General features: G+C 40.0%; 1 protein-coding gene across 1 annotated transcript; it reads right to left on the bottom strand.

The window, feature by feature from the left end:
- Positions 1-3,798: 3,798 nt before the first annotated feature.
- On the bottom strand, positions 3,799-19,764 carry Nost (Nostrin). Its single transcript, XM_071776485.1, has 9 exons — positions 18,029-19,764; positions 16,698-17,240; positions 8,275-8,363; positions 8,109-8,188; positions 7,367-7,491; positions 6,288-6,752; positions 5,843-6,172; positions 5,580-5,732; positions 3,799-5,390 (listed from the first exon to the last, which is right to left on the bottom strand). Exons 1-9 carry the CDS (start codon positions 19,325-19,327, stop codon positions 4,971-4,973), a joined length of 3,504 nt encoding a protein of 1,167 aa, XP_071632586.1. The 5' UTR covers positions 19,328-19,764; the 3' UTR covers positions 3,799-4,970.
- Between the last annotated feature and the right edge of the window lie 960 nt (positions 19,765-20,724).

Genomic DNA, 20,724 nt, shown 5'->3' with positions numbered 1-20,724 from the left:
CAAGCAGAATATGTCGCTATGAGTGAGGCGTGTCAAGAGATGATGGCTATTAGTAATTCACTAAAGTTAATTTTGACTGAGTCATTCTTCCCCATGACTTTATGGTGCGATAATAGAGCTGCGGGAAGTAGTGCTGAAACTAATGGTGGGAATAAATTAAGACATATGACTGAGGTGAGAGAGCATTATGTCAAAGAGTGTGTTCAAAGAAACCATGTAAAGGTTAAATGGATAGCATCTAAAGATCAATTGGCTGATTTGTTTACAAAGCCTCTTGCTTTTGAATTACATAGCTATCTAGTAGGCGAGCTTATGAATACTAAATCTTCATTTGTTTAGTAACTTATATTTAATCATTTACAGGAAATAAGTAAGCGGAAAGATAAGGCGTGAGGCGTGCTTTTGGCGAGGATCTAGCTTAAAAACTATCAAAGACTAAGAGCGGTCGGGAGGGAGTGTGAGAATACTGGAGCGCCCTGCTCTTATCTCTCTACTTCCTCTACTCTCCCCTCCTCGGGGGTGTACCGATGCTGCGCGGGCCGAATAGGCCCCGACGCGCACACACGAGATCTGGCCGCGTTAAGAAGCGGTTGTTCTTGAAGGAGAGTTATAATATACATTTATATATAGTCATTAATAAGAGTGTTTTTCTTAATTTGACCCACTCCCGGCACCACGATCCTCTCAATTAAACATTAGGTAATTTGTATATAACAATTAAAACTAAATCCATAAATTAATTGCATCTTTAAGCTTATTTGATCAAATGAGTTTTGATAAATGATAGCATTTATCTCGTGTTTTTACTAAATCTAGAATTTATTGGTACCTACAGTAATATGATGCTTAGTTCACGAAAGAGTACTTTTTAATGAAAAGTAGATCACAGCGGATACACTGAATAGTTCGAGCTTATGAAAATATTGTTTTGTTAATGATATCACGTAAATGTAATTTTCAAAAAAGGTAAAAAGACGTCAAGTAGGGTAGACCGGGGCACGTTGTCACGTCGGCTTTATTTAAAAAACTAATAACCACAGGGCAGCACCCGTCATTCCCAAAACGTGTTAGTGTATGCTCATCTTTGGTGTGTTTACAGTGTTGAGATTGCTCCAGCCGTGTTGACGTAAAATCAACTTGAAAGTTTTTTGCGACTGTAAGTAAAATTTTATTGTCTAATATTCAACGTACTGGACATGAAGCTTATGTTTTTTCAGAATAGACCTTTATATTATCTTAAAGTATGTACTTTTACCTACCGCGTGCAATACCTAACCTTATGAATATCTCAAACATGTCGGCCATGAGGCTGTTTGAAGTAAAAAAATGCCCTCGGGGCACGTTGTCACAAATTTGATGGGAATCTATTGCGAATCTTCGGATGACAATAACGAGTAAAAATATTTTATGTTTAATCACCGACATGATTATAAAAGAAAAAATGTGTATCAATAAGTTGCGCATTCGAGTGGAATTTTTGTATTTAGATTAAGACGAAAACTTCGTGCTTTTTGTATTTTTTTAAATAAAATAAATGTTTCTGTGAAGGATTTTACTTTTTTACATTGCAGCGCACTATAATATATTGATATTTACGTTGAATACAGTTTGGATAACATTTTGCATGCAATTACATTTGATGTGACAACGTGCCCCGTGACCGGGGCACGTTGTCACAAGCGACCTGTCGTTATTTATTATTATGTAACAACTGTAGAGTAACAATCACACAAAATTTGATACTGTCCAATTGAAGCTGAGGGTTCACTTGAAATTTTGGCATATCAAAGTACTCTTAAATATTGAATGTAAAAAATACACAAAATATTGAACCAAATGTGTGACAACGTGCCCCGGTCTACCCTACACATTTACAATATACATTAATGATACGCGAGATTCACTTAAGGTAAAAGTACCAATACCCGGACACTTAAGAGTAGGTGAATGTACCAATACCTGGATACGTACCTATGTCTGGATACCTTTAAAAAAATATAAATTTATGGAAATAAACGTTTGGATACTAACTAAAGTTTCGAACTACAAGAAAAAATAATTTTATCTTTGATTTGAGAATTCGCGTTATACTTATAAATAATAAAGATGTCCAGATATAGGTACATGTCCGGGTTATCCAGATATATTGGTACCTTTACCTTACGTATATATATTATCCCTGAGTTCCGTAAAGCGCATATGCGCGCATTTGTTTACAATATATGTAACGTTTACTATAGATTATAGAAAATGCGCGCGATTATAGAAAATGTGCCTTTTACGGAACTCAGGGTATGTCATCGGTTGATGTTCGGCCGAAACGGTTGTTTATTGTAAGTTTTAAAACGATATCGTGTACACGGTTTGGCGTGAAAACGTGAACTTTTGTTACCGCAGAAAGAGAGAGAAGAAAAGAGACTAATAAAATGTCAAGATTCCATGGATTTTCCATGCACATGGATTTTCACGTAAATTTAACATTGTAATGACTTGACGCATTTTTATCTTTTGATATTTTCTTCCTATATTTGTAAAGGGTGTATGGAAGAATGGTGTGCATTGTCACGTTTCTTGCGGGATTTTGACTGTTCTTGACAATATACGAGTTTACAAATTACGGTACTATTTTTTCCGAAATTTTGCATGTCCACCCATCGTCCCCACGTACTTACCTTTAAGAATGCAAAAATGATAATCATTGATACAATCAACTATAAACGATTCCGCATCGAGTTCCGCAATCAGTTTTAGGATATTTTGAAAATTGACAAGGCTCCATCATTTTGCAATTGTTTAAATAATTGTATCTCGTAAACTAGAGTCTCTCTAATAAGCCTCTGGCCATACGACAGCAACTTTTGATTGGTTTGCCATTTTTTGGCAAAAGCAAGGGAACAGAAAGAGAAAGAGATATAAGAGAGAAAAAGAAAGCGATATGAATGTATATCGCTTTTTCTTTCTCTCTTATATTTTAAATTGCAAGTTGGCCCAGACTCCGATTTATAGAGGGACTCTATCAGAGCCCCTCTTAAAAAAGAAATGTATATAATTTTACGAAACAATGAGAAATTCTTTTTCTACACGGCAAATTATGATAAAACGGCTTGCAATTACAGAAAGCAAGAGACATTACACGGAGGTATTATAGATTAATTCGAATCTGTATTAAGGCTCCTGGATGGTCACCGCGGCCATATTGGATTCTTACTATCGAGGCGAGGAAAACACCCAATTTTGTTGTGCATGCCATTTTCAAATAAAAAGATATTTCAATAAAACATCACTATAGATCGTTTCAGAACACTTCCGAAATTGACCGAAAACTACTCTTTTCCCTCGACAATAAACAAACAGCCATAAAACGAAGCCTAAACATACGGGAAAAACAGCCGTTTAACGACTAAAATAAAGCGATATTGATATCATTTATCATGTACACCTACACTGAACAAAAAATTTATTATTTGCAAGAAATTTGATTTCTTTGAATTTAGTTTCCTTAATTCAAAAAACATACAAAAAAGTGTGCAAGTAGAAACTTGCACATTGCTTCCTCATAGTTTTTAAATGTGCAAGTAGAAATAACTTGTACATTGCTTCCTCATATAGTTTTTAAGTGTGCAAGTGGAAACTTGTGCACATTGCTTTCTTATAGTTTTTAAGTGTGCAAGTAGAAACCTGTACATTGCTTCCTCTATGAGGAAGCCTGTTTTTTTTATGCATAATTATTAGTAGATATTTATTAAATAACTTACACATTTTTTAAGCAGAAATCGGTAACTCTTTTACCTCGCAAAATTCAAAACAACTTTCTTTTAATAATACTCTATATAAAATTACATGTACATCTTATACACTTTTTAAGCAGAAATCGGTAATCCCTTCACCGATCCTCGGCAAATTCACTAACAATCTTCCTTTAAAATGATACACTATCCATCAAATAACTTAGAGTAGACCGAGGCGAATCGGATCAATATAAGTTTTAAGACAGTTTTTGTTAGTGTTTTTTTTTCAAACGAGCTATTTTATTGTGCTAATTAGTAATCCGATTCGCCTCGGTCTACCCTTGCACGCGCGTTTTTATCCTTTCGCGTAAATTATTTCGAGAGCCCACTATACTTATTATTCTCTCACAATTCCTCAATAAATTACAAAGAGAACGTTATCATACATAATGTGATAATCTTGGCGTTAAAAATGAGATATGTATACAGCATGGTTGAAAAGTAATATTTCCAAGACGGAAATATAGCGACAGCTCTAAGGAATAAAATTGTTAAGTGCACAAATAAGTAATCATAGTCATTATGACAACATAATTTATCAGTGTAAACAAAAAATCAATACAATTTGTATCAACATTTCATGCTAAGGAAGTAACTTGAATTCTTGTCAGGAAGACAGGTCGTGCAATTAAGTTTTCAAACATAATGTATTGCATATCTTGACAAAAATAGGTAATATATATACGCACGATGAGTTAAAATGCATTGTCAGAATTAATGTAAAAATACTCGGAGTCGAGATACGTGTGTAACTCGGATGACTTTTTCAGAACGGTACACAAAGAAATATTAATTGTATAGTAGTAAGAATGATATAAACGTATGTAAAAACGCAAATAGTGTGACGACATGATTAAAATATTTCCGCCAGACCTTGTCGACACCAGACGTATCGGATGTGGTGTGGTAACTACTATTTGGTATGGTATTAATTCTCAATTAATTTTTATACGAGCTTGAGGGCTTGAGCGAGTTCGCGGTTGAAATACCCTCGATTTGTGCGTACAAAGTAATCGTTGCGTATAACGCTATTGGCACATTATAATACTCTTACTTGATTTAACAAAGCCAGATGGAAGAAGCTCCTATAGGAGGATACTATCGTCATCGCGTCATGTGGAATTCTTTCAAATTCTTTAAACGTGTAGTCTAAGCAAATCGATAATAAATCATTCGTGTTTACTAATGAATGACTTGGACGTAAGTGGCAGGGAATATGCCGGTACGGCCTCTGCACTCGCCTATCCACCAGCCGTCTGGCTGTTTCTGATGAACGGTTATCAGGTCTCCCGGACTGAGGCTGAGCTCGTCGTTCAGATTCGCGGAGTACTGATAGATCGCTCGACACTGCTCCGTGCGTTCAGTCTTGGCCGTCGCTACTTCCGTACCATCAATCTGGTTGTTGTTGTCTTCTGAGTGACTGCTAAACTCGTCAAAATCGCTGAAATCATCCTCGTCCGGTGGATTCTCCGAATTGCCATCACCGGCGGTTCGATCAGCCCAATCGCGAGTCTCGGCGTTCTGATCCTTGGTCAAATGCATCTCGAGTTCGTCATCACTGTCCTGAATCTCGAAAGATTCGTTCTTTGTCCAAGAAGGAATCTGCAAGGAGAGAGAACGCGTTGTCTTCTTCATTTTATCGAGAGAGCTTATGATTTTGTACATAAAAGTTTAGAGCAAGTAGTTTGTTGTACTTGTACGTTTGTCCGATAATATAATTCCGCCCGATAATCGTTCCGCGCACTCCGCGAGCTTGATTTACATATAAATTTCTCTGGCACGCTACTATACCTTGAGAACACTTTGTTGCAAACCCTGCTTGTCTCTCGAGACCAAGATATGCTCCGACAAGGGATGTTTGCTCCGTTTGCTACCTTCCACTTCGGCAAGCGTACCGCCGACTTTATATCTAGCCGCCTCCAAGTATAGCAACATCGAGCGCATCTGCAAAAACATATATGCGTGACAATTATTCACTAGCGCGAAATAATTCCCTATCTAATTATGTCAGATAAGTATTACGGCGATAAATGCAAGTGTAAGGAGACGCGTACATGATGCAGCTTGTCCGTCACGTTTTGCGTGCTCTCGTCCGCCGCGAACGCCGGAGTCTTGACAAAGGCTCGGTGTAACGTTTCCAGACCTTCTCTACCTCGTCTTTCCCTCTCCAGATCTTGTCTTATCAGATGCAGCACCCTCACCAAGGCCTGCTTTCGCCGTTCGCGATTCATCGCCAGCGTGACGTGCTCGGCGTAGAAATCCGGCAGCAATTGTTCCGCGTTCGTCACATCGTGATTGTCCATTCGGCGTACGAGATTTTTCAGGATCTCTAGATCCTGCGACACGTTACAGCTACGCACAGGCGTCAGCAAGCGATCGACACTCTGAGAAAGTATAATATACATACATATTCAAAGTGAGACGTTGAATATTATAATACTCATTGTCAGGCTCAGGCCCTCAGGCCCTCCCTGGTTAATCGATTAATTCGTATTATACCTGCTGCAATCGCGGAGCGAGCGCCTGCAAGTGCGTCAAGTACACGTTGGCGAGGTCCTTCAGGGCGCTCAGTCGCTCCTCCTCGAGCAGTTCCATCTGCTTCGCGCCCTTCCTCATCGTGCTCTCGTACTCGAGCCTGGCCCTCTCAGCTCTCACACTGACCGTGTAGAATTCGGTGTCCGCTCGGCGCGACGAGTCCTCGGCCTTCCTCCGTCTAGCCTCCAGTTTGCTCGCTTCCTTCTCCGTCATTTGATGACTCGACGACCTGTTGTTGCTCTGCTGGCTTTGACCGATGGTCTGTAGCCGCGCCAGATCCTGTAGCCTCTCATTCTCGCGCGCGCACGCAAAGCTCTGCTTTTTGCTCTTCGCCGTTACCCCACGCCATTCCTGAAGCGACTTGGATGCCTTGTCCACCGAGTTTTCGATGCTCTTCCTCGACCGGCCCTGCGTTTCAGCTACGCCCACCTGCACACGAGACAATATACGCGTTATCGCCTTTCGTTTCTCGATCACGAGGTCGAATCCTTTCCTCTCTCGACTCTCTCGAGGTTTTCAACATTTCATCGGGAGATGTACGCAACCTCGTAACGTCCTACCTACGTCCTACGGTCATCGAATAACCCCGTTCTTCGTGCGTCTTTTCGGTTCGAGCTTTCGCTAAGAGAAAGTCGGCTTAAAATTCGTCTAGTCGTCTAGAAACGTATCTGTCTGCGGAGTAATATGTAATCTCATATACCAAATTGCCACCTTAATATTTGCGATTCGATACGCACTTTTCGCCAATGTAATTCGTAAGAGACGAGACGAGAGAGAGAGAGAGAGAGAGAGAGGAGAGAGATAACGTGCCAGGGTAAATTTTCCTCACGCACGCAATCTCCGATTTTAATAATTGTTTAATCAATCATCATCGTTTCGCAACGCGACGCGACGGCGACGTTGCGTAAGTCGACGCGGTTGCGCGCGTCCAGTTTCTTCCTCACGGTCATCACAAGCTTCGTTTTTATAAATCACGATTATAAAGGCACCGTTTCATCTCCTTATAATATTGACTATTGACAAGAGACTCACTCTTAACTTACTCTGAGTGGTTTGGCGAGTTGTTCGCTTAACGCGATGCCCCATAGTCGGTGGGCTTCCGCCGCAGCCTCCATCTCCTCGCCGACACACCTCCATGCCTCGTTCACACCTCCGTTGCTATTACCACCTGCATTACGAAAGAGAAGATCGCGATCCGTGCTTGGAGGAGATGATATTGCTATGGGCACCGCCTATCTTGCCTAATCTCGCGCCGCGCTCTCTCATCGATGGATACTTATTTGCTATACGCTCGAAAAGTGAAAAGATAAACCTCATAGAGGCCTCGTAGGCCTGATAAACTGAGAGCAGTAATAATATAAAGGAAAGCAAAGATTCTTACTTCAAAATCTAAATCTAAATAAAGGTCTAATCAGGTAACTCACTTATACATATATGATAGGTACATTGCATAATGTATATCTTTGGCGGAGTAAAACTCGCATCGAATCTACAATATACATAAATGTAATATACATATGTAGGGTATGAAATGAATTTCTCCAATAATATTTGCAGAAAAACTTTACGATGCTCTTATCTATACTTATTAAATCAAGTCAAGTTCTCGCTATATATAAAGAGATATTCTGGATACTCTAATTGTAATTCATCTCATTGTTAAATAAATATAATTGCAATTATCACGTATTATTATTGATTGAATGCAAGTAACCGACGCGACGCAATGGATGCAATGATTGCAATGGCATAAAACCTCTTGTACCGAACAGAACCGACAGTCACCTTGATCCTTGGCGCAGGCCTTTGTCAGCTTGCTACTGAGTTTGCTGAGCCCTTTCGCGTACGTAGCTTCCAGTTCGGCTCTGAAACATATATTTTCGCATTTTCCCCATTGAAAAATCGCGCCCGCGCAAATGACGAACGATGGAAAGGAAACAAGTTTAAGTACCTTTCGTGAAGAATCGATGCCAGTTCCTTGCAAAAATCGCCTCCTTGTTTGACGTACCTTCGCACGTCCTCGAAGCCACCTTGTCCTCCCTGCACGTGACAACAAGGCAATTAAAAAGTTGCGCAACCATGAGACTGGCATACTTGATGGCATAAAAAAGGGAAGCAAGAAAGTATAGGAAGAGGATTTTACAAAAACGTTCCGCTTCGCTATATTCTAGATCTAGATATTTCTCTTTCGCGATAAACCTAATAATATCAAGTTGATATACATTTCATATTCAGCGTTATCGCCATAAAATTTCTTTATAACGTCATTAAATATCATCACAGTAGAAAGCTCTGCGTCGTATTAAAATTCAAAAGGAGAATTTCTATTACGTACGATAAAATTCGGAGAGAGAGGGAGAGAGAGGGAGAGGGAGGAAGGGAGGGAGAGAGGGAGAGAGGGAGGGAGGGAGGGGGGGAGAGAGAGAGAGAAAGAGAGGAAGGGAGGGAGGAAGGGAGGGAGGGAGGGAGGGAGAGGGAGAGAGATGGGGAGGGGGAGGAGGAGAAAGAGAGGGGGAAAGCGCAAAGTGTTACTTGGAAAAATTCGATAGTAAAAGAAAGACAATTAATACAGAGTAAATATCAATTTGCACCGAGTTATCGCAAATTTGATACAGTTTAATTATGAATATATAGCGATAACAGAATTATATATTTTATCATTCTCGTAGACAAGTCTTGTGGATCTTTGAAAGTTCGATATCTTTTAAGATTATCATTTCGTCTTCAAGAGATAAAAATCTATACTATGATTTGTTTGGTTTTATGCCTAACTCGAATACACTTGATTCTCGAGGGGAAAGCATAAGATAGCGGTAACCCGCGTCACGGGCTGATTGTATGCAACATTACCACTGTCTTGTAAAGACAGATACCATTATTTTTCTCACGCTTACGCTGTTCTTCTCCTACAACGGAAATTGTTCTAGTCATAAAGGATCGATGTACACTCTACCGGCAGGAATGCCTGGACATAATACATATACAAATACATGTACATATATGTCATATACGTATCAAAATGTCCAGGCATTCCTGCCGGTCAGTGTACATGTATCTATCGGTTATCATCCAATTGTTTGATTTGTCGCTGTTATACCTTTGCTTAGCTTCTTCAAATATTTGTCGCATGTGACTATCATAAACGGTATTTTTGCACGAACGGTATTAATTTGACTCTATTTTGTTTACAAAATACATCCTGCAGCTATGCACAGACTTATATATACATATATAAAGCAAAACATTTCTATCTCTTTTTTATCCAAGAATGTATACTATACGAGAGAATTAAAAAAAAAAATATATATATATACACAATTTTTTGATATGTATAATACATGTGTATGGACATTGTTTGTACGCGTAAATTTCTTTCTCTTCATTTTCTCATTATTAAATCCTTTTGTATCTTAACGGGCGCACCGTTTTCAACTTGGATAACATTGCCATATTTTATGGAGAAAGGAAGCTTCTCTTCTCCAAGACTCCCGGAAGCTGCAGGAATGATAAAATCGTAAAACACTAGCTTATAATGGAAAGGTGTTTGTTTGTGCACGATAAACGTTCCCGCGGCTATCGGATATCGCACTTCTTTTCGTTTGCCGCGCTAAGGTGACTGACACTTGATTCGAATTAAAGCTTAATCATCGCCCGCGGCACTCGGTGAAAGCAAGCGTTGACTCGCTAGGCTTTGAGGAAAGTCAAAAGAGTTGCGTGTTAATTAGCTAGATGCGTATATACAAAGATACGATAAGTTTATATATATATATATATATATATATATATATACACACACACACACACACACACACACACACACACACACACACACACACACACACACACGTATATACATATATACATATCAAATGTATGTACATAACATAGAACTATAGCGGAAGAAAACAAAACTGTCGATATATACATATAGTCATCGCAAGTTTGTCGAGTATTCATTGGTACGTTCGCTCAAATAAGATTTAGTTCGACGCCAATAATGGAAAACCACCTTTCTACGGAGCTATTGGAGCATGGCGTGTTAAATACGATTGATAATTGTCAGTTAAATAAATTAGTCTCTATGTCAGCAGTTCTGATGCAGACTATTGACATATTTAACGTATTTTAAGAATTTCAAATTTTAAAGCGTAGTCGTCAAAGATGCGATTCACAACTCAAGCAGTGAAAATAAATTATACAAATTTTTAGCGTCAATAAATATTTACGCCGTAAAAATAAAAGGCAAAATAATATCTAAATCAATTTCAAACACGGAATTTCATTATAATTCGCCAGTTTTGTCAAGTACCGATTTTTTGCTCGGCAAAATATTTCTAGGCGAGAAAGGGATAGTCATCAATGCAAACCCGTCATTTGATCATAATGTGCAATCATATTACGTAATATCTTTACTGATAAATGGTAATAGTAGTAGTAGTAGTAGTAGCAGTAGCAGTAGTAGTAGTAGTAGAGGAATTAACCGGTATAAGAATATTACATTTCCGTCATCCGTGTGTCTGCATATATACTCTCACAATTATAGCGCGTATAAGTTATGCAAGACGTTAAAAAGTCACACTGTCTTAAAATCTTAGAAAATGAGTCGGCTATAAAGTTAAGATATATTCCTAGTAAATTCAGCGCGTTTTTTTCAAATATACTTGTTTTCCTTTAAAAATATGTATATAAGTACATGCCGTTATATCTCGTGGACAAATAGCGCGTGCTCGTATAGCGGATGCGATTGTGTGCATTCACACCACTGGGTAACGGTAACGGTCGAGATAAAATGAGTTGGTGTAACTATTACCAATTCGGACGGCTAAAAGGTTAATCGATACAGTCGATTATAGTAGGTTTGTCGATGACGACAAACGGGCGTGCACTTGCAACAGGTGGTTTATTTCCACTCGCCTCGTCTCGCAATGGACAGGTCAATGACCAGTCGCCATCGAATCTATTACAGCGCACTTTACGTGAATAAAGTAGAAGAGCACATAAGCGATCTAGCATTCCCGAAATAATCATGATATATGTATGGTAATACATGTAACTATAAATTGAAGCGTATTATGTATTATGTAACTATAAATTAAAGTGCTCGCACGTTGGCTCACTTGGCTCACTTTTATTGGCCAATTTAATAAAAATTGATTTATTCGCGCGTCCAACTCATTTTAAACGCGTTAATACGAGAAAGTCCGGTCGAAAAAAAAAAGAAAAAATATACGGCACAATTGTAAAGCCAACCGCTCGTATTAATGCGAACGTGCCAGTCGCTCAATGCGAATTCATCTCTTACTCTCCTCGATCGCATCTTCAACTGCGTTAATGCGAGACAACGCGTGCGAATTCCCCCGAATTTCCGAGGGGCTTGCCTTTTATCTCGTCATATTGGAGCACATTCATCTATACATATTTATCGTTAAACAAAGGAACTTTCATCGTCACGAGCGTTTCTTTGTTCTTTCTGATTGTGAGTCGCGAGTCATCATCAACCTGTTAAATTGTCACGCCCTAATTTTGTAATAATACCACAAGTACACAATCAGAAATGCACGCGATAAAATACAGACAAAAATGCATTTCACCCGAATCCTACGCAACAATTAGTTTGCGCAGATTATCTTATAGGGCACGGAGCAGAGATTTTACGTTCAATTGAGGCTAAAATACTTAATGGATCGTAAGCAAAACAGAATTTGCGTTCAACGTTCGACAGACCTTAATGAAAATTATTGACCGTGGCAACAATTGTCGTATATCGATCGATGCTGCTCGATGACAGCTGTGTGACGCTGGTAATAAAATTGCTCGAGATATTTCTAAATGCAAGAAGCGAGCGTCACAGTATGTTTATTTCGCTTTCAACTGATAATTTTGTTCACAGCGTTCGTGAACGAATTATACGTCACACGTATACATATATGTATTTTCATATTGTCTAAAAAAGTGCACGGAGAAACTCATCGACTCCTGTGCCACGCTATCGAAAAATTCGTGGTTGAATGTAACAGTCTCTAAATACGCTTACACGTGCATATGATTTTCAGGACACATATGAAAACACGTATAGGGAAGGCGGTCAAGCCTTGTGCATCGTGCATGTGCGCACTTGCGCGCGCTTGTGTGCGTGCGTGCGTGCGTGCGTGTGTGTGTGTGTGTGTGTGTGTGTGTGTGTGTGTGTGTGTGTGTGTGTGTGTGTGTGTGTGTGTGTGTGTGTGTGTGTGTGTGGTTGTGAAACAAAGTCGGCTATTTTCTCCGCGTAACTTTCCCACACTTTCCATACTTTGCTCTTGCGATGCTTCAAGGCATGCTCGTACCTGGCCGCTTAGCGCCATTTCTCTTGGACAATCGATAAATCTCTCGATCGGACAAGCGGCCAAGTAAAATTTCAACTCGGGGAAAGCAGAATTGGAAAACGACAAACGACATTTTCGATACTGACGATTTGTAAATTAATTATTAACATTAACCTATATTTCTCAAGATTTATATTTCTTAGTTTTTATATCGAGTTTTATATTTTTATAGATTTTACATGCAAGATTTACATTTTACGTCTACAGATAAATTCTAACTGAAAAATTTCAGTAAGGATTTATCAAGAAAATATCAAATCTTTCGACAAACGTGTTTGATGAATAAATCTTTTGGTACATCACAGAGATAATTAAGAATCAGGATTTCACAAAATGGAAGAAAAAATTTTTCCATGCATGACAAATCCGCGTAAATCACGTAACGATGACTTGATAGATGAACGAAAAGCATTCTAAACGCGCTAAAAAAGTCTGTTATGGTGAAAATGATTTTCGATAAAAATGACGTCATCGCTGCGAGAGCAGCATCCGAAAAGCTTCTCGTAAAAGCGAAACGCGTTACGAAAAAGCGCGCAAACATTGATTTCTATGCCTCGTGTCGCTGATTTATCGCGCGTGCACCTCCTCTTAAAGTCTCGCCGAAATTGCTACTTTGTATTTGCTGTAAAATATTCGTGGAAACGTGTCAATATCATTTAGATATCCAGTGACGAACGTGCTGTGACGTGTGTGTGAAGCTAGCGTCTCATTTTGCGGAAACTCACAAATTATGGAGAGTTCTGACTTCCTTTTCAATAGTTCTAGAGTTCCTGCTAGTTTAAACAAATAGTTCTGGCTTTTAAAGCCAAAAAACGCGTCAGTACAAACTGAGACGCTAGGTTCACGCAGCGTCTCACTTTGTCCTACACAAGTTCCACTACTGTATCTCATCAGATTTTGCGAGATCTATAGTTCTATAACAGTTCTATAAAGAGTTCTGCCATATAAAAGCAAAAAAATTAATTATAAAGTACTAAAAAAAATTACAATGTAACGAGTATACCGAGTTGAGACGCCAGTTGAAATCTCGGAGTTCCGATTTATGTAAAATATTTTTCGAGTAGTTCTGAGCATATTGAAGCATTTCTTAAAGAGTTCCGAGCGTTAGAATATTTGTGTTATATTTTAAAAAATTAATATTAACCGAAAAGTAATCATGACGGAAAACGATGAAACGCTAAGCGAAATCTCGGAGTTCCGGTTTATATAAAATATTTTTCGAGTAGTTCTGAACATATAGAAGCATTTTCCAAAGAGTTCCGGGCATTGGCATTGTTGTATAATTTGTAAATAAATTAATAACACTCGAAAGTCAGGAATTTATCGAAAATAGGTGAAACGCTGGCCGTATTTCGACAGTTCTGCGAGTTTTATTATAATTTTCGTACAGTTCTGAACGTGTTCTAACGTTTTCTAAAGAGTTCTGGCGATAAACATTATTTAATCATTTTTAAAATAATTTTTATCGCCCGAGAAAGACGCATTTACGAGTATATGAGTGAGACGCTGTAGGAAATCTCGGAGTTCTGGCTTATATAAAATATTTTTCGTATAGTTCTGAACATATAAAAGCAATTTCTAAAGAGTTCCGGGCATTGGCATTGTTGTATAATTTGTAAATAAATTAATAACACTCGAAAGTCAGGAATTCATCGAAAATAGGTGAGACGCTGGCCGTATTTCGACTTCTCTGCGAATTTTATTATAATTTTCGTACAGTTCTGAACGTGTTCTAACGTTTTCTAAAGAGTTCTGGCGATAAACATTATTTAATCATTTTTAAAATAATTTTTATCGCCCGAGAAAGACGCATTTACGAGTATATGAGTGAGACGCTGTAGGAAATCTCGGAGTTCTGGCTTATATAAAATATTTTTCGTATAGTTCTGAACATATAAAAGCAATTTCTAAAGAGTTCCGGGCGTTGGCAATGTTGTAAAATTTTTAAATAAATTAATAACGCTCGAAAGTCAGGAATTTATCGAAAATAGGTGAGACGCTGGCCGTATTTCGACAGTTCTGCGAGTTTTATTATAATTTTCGTACAGTTCTGAACGTGTTCTAACGTTTTCTAAAGAGTTCTGGCGATAAACATTATTTAATCATTCTATATGTTCAGAACTATACGAAAAATATTTTATATAAGCCAGAACTCCGAGATTTATTCCTACAGCGTCTCATCCATATACCCATAAATGCGTCTTTCTCGGGCGATAAAAATTATTTAAAAAATGATTAAATAATGTTTATCGCCAGAACTCTTTAGAAAACGTTAGAACACGTTCAGAACTGTACGAAAATTATAATAAAACTCGCAGAACTGTCGAAATACGGCCAGCGTCTCACCTATTTTCGATAAATTCCTGACTTTCGAGCGTTATTAATTTATTTAAAAATTTTACAACATTGCCAACGCCCGGAACTCTTTAGAAATTGCTTTTATATGTTCAGAACTATTCGAAAAATATTTTATATAAGCCAGAACTCCGAGATTTCCTACAGCGTCTCACTCATATACACGTAAATGCGTCTTTCTCGAGCGATAAAAATTATTTAAAAAATGATTAAATAATGTTTATCGCCAGAACTCTTTAGAAAACGTTAGAACACGTTCAGAACTGTACGAAAATTATAATAAAATTCGCAGAGAAGTCGAAATACGGCCAGCGTCTCACCTATTTTCGATGAATTCCTGACTTTCGAGTGTTATTAATTTATTTACAAATTATACAACAATGCCAATGCCCGGAACTCTTTAGAAATTGCTTTTATATGTTCAGAACTATACGAAAAATATTTTATATAAGCCAGAACTCCGAGATTTCCTACAGCGTCTCACTCATATACCCGTAAATGCGTCTTTCTCGGGCGATAAAAATTATTTAAAAAATGATTAAATAATGTTTATCGCCAGAACTCTTTAGAAAACGTTAGAACACGTTCAGAACTGTACGAAAATTATAATAAAACTCGCAGAACTGTCGAAATACGGCCAGCGTCTCACCTATTTTCGATAAATTCCTGACTTTCGAGTGTTATTAATTTATTTACAAATTATACAACAATGCCAATGCCCGGAACTCTTTGGAAAATGCTTCTATATGTTCAGAACTACTCGAAAAATATTTTATATAAACCGGAACTCCGAGATTTCGCTTAACGTTTCATCGTTTTCCGTCATGATTACTTTTCGGTTAATATTAATTTTTTAAAATATAACACAAATATTCTAACGCTCGGAACTCTTTAAGAAATGCTTCAATATGCTCAGAACTACTCGAAAAATATTTTACATAAATTGGAACTCCGAGATTTCAACTGGCGTCTCAACTCGGTATACTCGTTACATTGTAATTTTTTTTAGTACTTTATAATTAATTTTTTTGCTTTTATATGGCAGAACTCTTTATAGAACTGTTATAGAACTATAGATCTCGCAAAATCTGATGAGATACAGTAGTGGAACTTGTGTAGGACAAAGTGAGACGCTGCGTGAACCTAGCGTCTCAGTTTGTACTGACGCGTTTTTTGGCTTTAAAAGCCAGAACTATTTGTTTAAACTAGCAGGAACTCTAGAACTATTGAAAAGAAAGTCAGAACTCTCAATAATTTGTGAGTTTCCGCAAAATGAGACGCTAGCTTCACACACACTGCTGTGACCGGTAAACATGTCAAACATTTGCGACTTACGAAGAAAACTTTTTTCTTCGTAAGAGATTCCTTCGTCTTGGACAGATGTAACCAACATATTAATGTATGCACAATCGTATAACGCAAACATTTAAAAACTATATATGTATAAGAGGTACATCTTTTGAGATACATTTTCGCGTTACGTTACAATCACTCGTTTTGGACTTTTATTGTTTGTTCATTCGCATTTATCTTTCCATTTCTTTCTAGCTTTCAAGAGCATCACGTTCGGTCGTAGGGTACGCAAGTGTACAACAACCGCACAAACGTGTCAGTGATCCTGGTAATGAGAGAAAGAAACAACAGGAGCGCAAAATACCTCGTCGGACTCGTAGGTCTGCAACAGATGAGTCGAGGCCATTAACCCTCTGATTGACCCGAGCATTCTCCTCTTAATCAGACCACTTTTCCCACCGTAGTCCCTCGACGCTTCGGCATCACCACTGGTCCCCGCCATTGCCATCGTCACTACTGGTGTTGGCGCCGTCGCCGTCGCCGTCGTCACCTTCATCTCGTCGTTCTCCGTTACCCGCGAGCATAGCTTATCCATGCTAAAAGACCCTGGCAGCTGCAACCTCGTCCTATTGTTCTCCAAAATATCGTCCGAACTAGCCGTCTTTCTTCGCAGGTTGCCGCGCAATCTTCTCGCGTCGTTCGCCGATGTGTTTCCCGAATCGGGCGATGCTGACGTTGGCCTCTCGATATCATCGGAAACGTTCACCTCCTCCGACACCGACGACAGACCAAACTCCTCCACCCTGGTGATCGAGCCAGACTCCTGGGTGTGAGCCCGCGTCAGATCGTAGAAGCCACGCTGCTTGCTCTTAGATGTTTCCACGGGAGTGGCACGATTGCTTCGCACCTTGACGCGAGAATTTTCCTCGATAAAACATCGGTCCAAGTAAAATGAAGGCGTTTCCCCCCGGGGGGAACGTGGTGCAAGCTAGAAAACTCATCGCTTTTGCGCGCGAAATTATCAATCGCGAGAATTATAGGTAACCCGTGCATTTTCTCCGTTTTAACTGTTATAACAATGCATGTTCGAGGTATCGTCAAGTCGGAAATCTTAAAAACTCGTATCACGTTATTTAACTTAATTACGTCGGCTTGTTTGCACGATCGAGTGTAGGATCCTTGGAAAAATGTGTGAAGAAATTAAATCGAGAGCAAAACAAGTTCATAATTTACAAGGTCCAGTGTAAACGTCGTATTTAAAGTGATGAGTTATATAAATTATAAATTTCGCGCTTCTCAACCGCGAATTTCACGCTCTGAATTTCATATCGAGCAGCGTGACCATAAACATTAGTTAAAACCTCGGTTAAAACTGACTGACTGACTGACTAACGATTTAAGCAGCTCGGCTGATTCTTTTCGTCTATTACTTTATCTGTTACGGTACGGTCTTTACAATGCTACAAAGATATACACACGTTTAATATCATCTTGGAAAATCAGATCGAGAATCAGCCCCGCGGATGGGATTCAAATTAACATTTCTGAAAACAAAGTACGGGCGCGCAGTTTTCTATAGTTTTATCAATAATCTTTACTTTCGATCGACTTTAACTAACGTTTACTAGTTTACTTATTGTTAGCCGCGCCAAGATTTCTTATCTTTTCTTTTCTCTTTCAATTTTTCGACACTACCTCAGAATTGAGCGCGCCGACCGCTTGCAACTTGGCGTGCCTGTTGACCACCTGGCCGATCCTCGTCTTTTCTTCTCGCAACCAGCTACGCATCCTGCCCCAAGCCTTGCCCAGTCGTCGCTTCTGCAACCTCAGCCGTTTGCCGCGGTCCGAACCGCCGCTCTCCGACAACGCTGCCTCCTCGCCGCTGGCGCCATGCGGGCACTCGGGGTCCGAGTACGAACCCGACATCGACGCTATGCCGGCGTCGTAACCGTCGCTGTCCGACGCGCCGTAGCTTCTTCTGCCAGATTTGAGCGATCTGGTGGAACGTTTCATCCGGTCTCGTTGTTGGTTCTTCTTTTCAGGCGAAACTATTGCGTTTGCGACTTGGTAGTTTTCCTGATTGTTTTCGAGATCGGTATTAGAGATCGTCGGCACGTCTTCCTCTCGCGATTCGTTCCAAGATACGTCCTTGCACATTAGTTTCGGCATGTCGCGGTCGTAAGGATCCTGACGAGCTGCCGGCAACGAGGATTCGCCCGAAATTATTTGGTCCTTATCACGACCGGGTCGTTTCAAGGAAGCTCGACTACTTTCTAGAATGGCGCTCTTAGGAAAGTCGTACAACTGATTTCCCGACAAGTCAGCTTGATCGCTCGTGTCGACCTCCAGAATAACAATCTCGTCGCCGTTCTCGTCGTCGTTCTCGTGAAAATTCTCACCGGCGCGTAGAAAGCTGAAACTGATCGTTGGCACTCCATCGGCGTCCGTTTTCAGTGTCGTAGTGGCGTTCAGTTCCATCGTAGTACTGTGTCTCTTCTCATCCCGAGTCCTGTTGTTCACGCGAGACTCGGCGGGATTCACTTGGAGATTGTCCGAGACACAGACTCGACTCGATCTACTCGCGACGGCGACGGCGACGGCGACGGTCTCCGCTCGTGAGGTTTCGCTCCGCGACACCTCGCCAACGCTGTCGAGAGACAGGGAGAGGCCTCCAGGTCGACTCGACGTCGCGTCTTTCGACGACCAGACTCTCGTAGGACTCTCTCTCCCCAAGAACTTGGCCGTCGTATTTTCCTTGACGAGTCTCATTCCCATCTCGTCCTCGGAGGGTCTTTTACGGTTCTTCCTCGTTTCGTCGTTCTTGTCGCTCTTGTCTTGGCGTTCCGCCTCCTCGTGGAACTCATGACAGTGTACGATAATCGGCATCGGGACATCGTACCACGTTGCCGTTGCAGCACTCGCGATGCCACTGCTCAAGGTCGAACTCTTCGCGGGAGTCTTTAGACCTGTCAAAACGTGCCGCATCTCGTTCATCTCCGCTATTATATATTATATACAATATATTAATACATATAAAATTCTTCTTCCTTTTTTGTGTGTGGTGACGCGAGTTTTCTGCAGCTTCTGGAATCGATTCTTCGCCTTTGGCTCTCCGTTCTCTTCTCTTCTCTCCGTTTGCGAATATTGTTGTGAAACGGAACGATGTTAATTGTAAGAGATGACGGTCGAATCACGGCGGACAATAATCAAGTGAAACGTGTGCCGTTATGTTACGTCACGCGTTGCGATAACGCATAACACATAACGCATAGGAAAAACTGCTCGTCCTAAGGCCAGCTCAGCGAGGACAGAAACCTCGCGTAGAGCAAAAGGGCAAAAGCTGGCTTGATCTCGATGTTCAGTACGCATAGAGACTGCGAAAGCACGGCCTATCGATCCTTTTGGCTTGAAGAGTTTTCAGCAAGAGGTGTCAGAAAAGTTACCACAGGGATAACTGGCTTGTGGCGGCCATGCGTTCATAGCGACGTCGCTTTTTGATCCTTCGATGTCGGCTCTTCCTATCATTGCGAAGCAGAATTCGCCAAGCGTCGGATTGTTCACCCGCCAACAGTAGCTCGTTAATCAACGTAGCGTCTAAATCAAGACAACGTCGCTCCTTTCTTTTCTTCGAACGAAGAGAAAAGTCTTTTGATCTTGGACGTTAATTATTTTTGTCGATCCGTCCGCGGAGGAAGCGACACCACGGTGTGGTGTCGATCGATCAGTTTATTAAGTTTATTTTGTCTCTGCATCAGCGGTGAGAGAGTGAGAGTAATTAATACTTCGATTAACATCCCACGCTGCATGACCTCGTTGGTGAAAGATCTGAATTATTCTTCGTACGAAAGTAGTCGCGTAATAGCCCGGCAATAATTCTCGATGGCACTTTAGCATTTTCCTTCATACCACGCACAAACTAATGTACATTACACAAATTCCTTCAACGCATATAATATTCCAAGTTTTATTTGTCACAAGTTGCGCAAGCTCGCTTTCGTTTCGCGCGAGATTCGCGCCTATGCGATTCGCAAAATTTGTTTATCGAAGGAATAGTCGGCGACATCTAAACATTCCTGTATTCCATATTCGACAAATTTCGTTTATATCAAGAATGAGAAAAGTATAATTAGTCTCGAAATTCTCACATCCTGCATCTACCACATTCCAATTGTGCTCGTTACAATTTTCTGCATTCTATAATATATGTATATATCACACGTAATTACGCGTATCGCCAAGACATATCTCTTGCGTCCCACAAACTTGGCTTATAGCGAGAATACTAGGCGAGAATAACCCTCAAATTTCTCCGACGAATTCTCTAGCCGACCAAGTAAATTCCGTCGCGGCGTCGGCTACAATCGTCAACTTTTGTTCGTCAATCGCGTCAA

This window comes from Temnothorax longispinosus, chromosome 4 (assembly GCF_030848805.1).
Source record: "Temnothorax longispinosus isolate EJ_2023e chromosome 4, Tlon_JGU_v1, whole genome shotgun sequence".
Lineage (NCBI taxonomy): Eukaryota > Metazoa > Arthropoda > Insecta > Hymenoptera > Formicidae > Temnothorax > Temnothorax longispinosus.
This window is presented reverse-complemented; position numbering and strand designations above follow the sequence as displayed.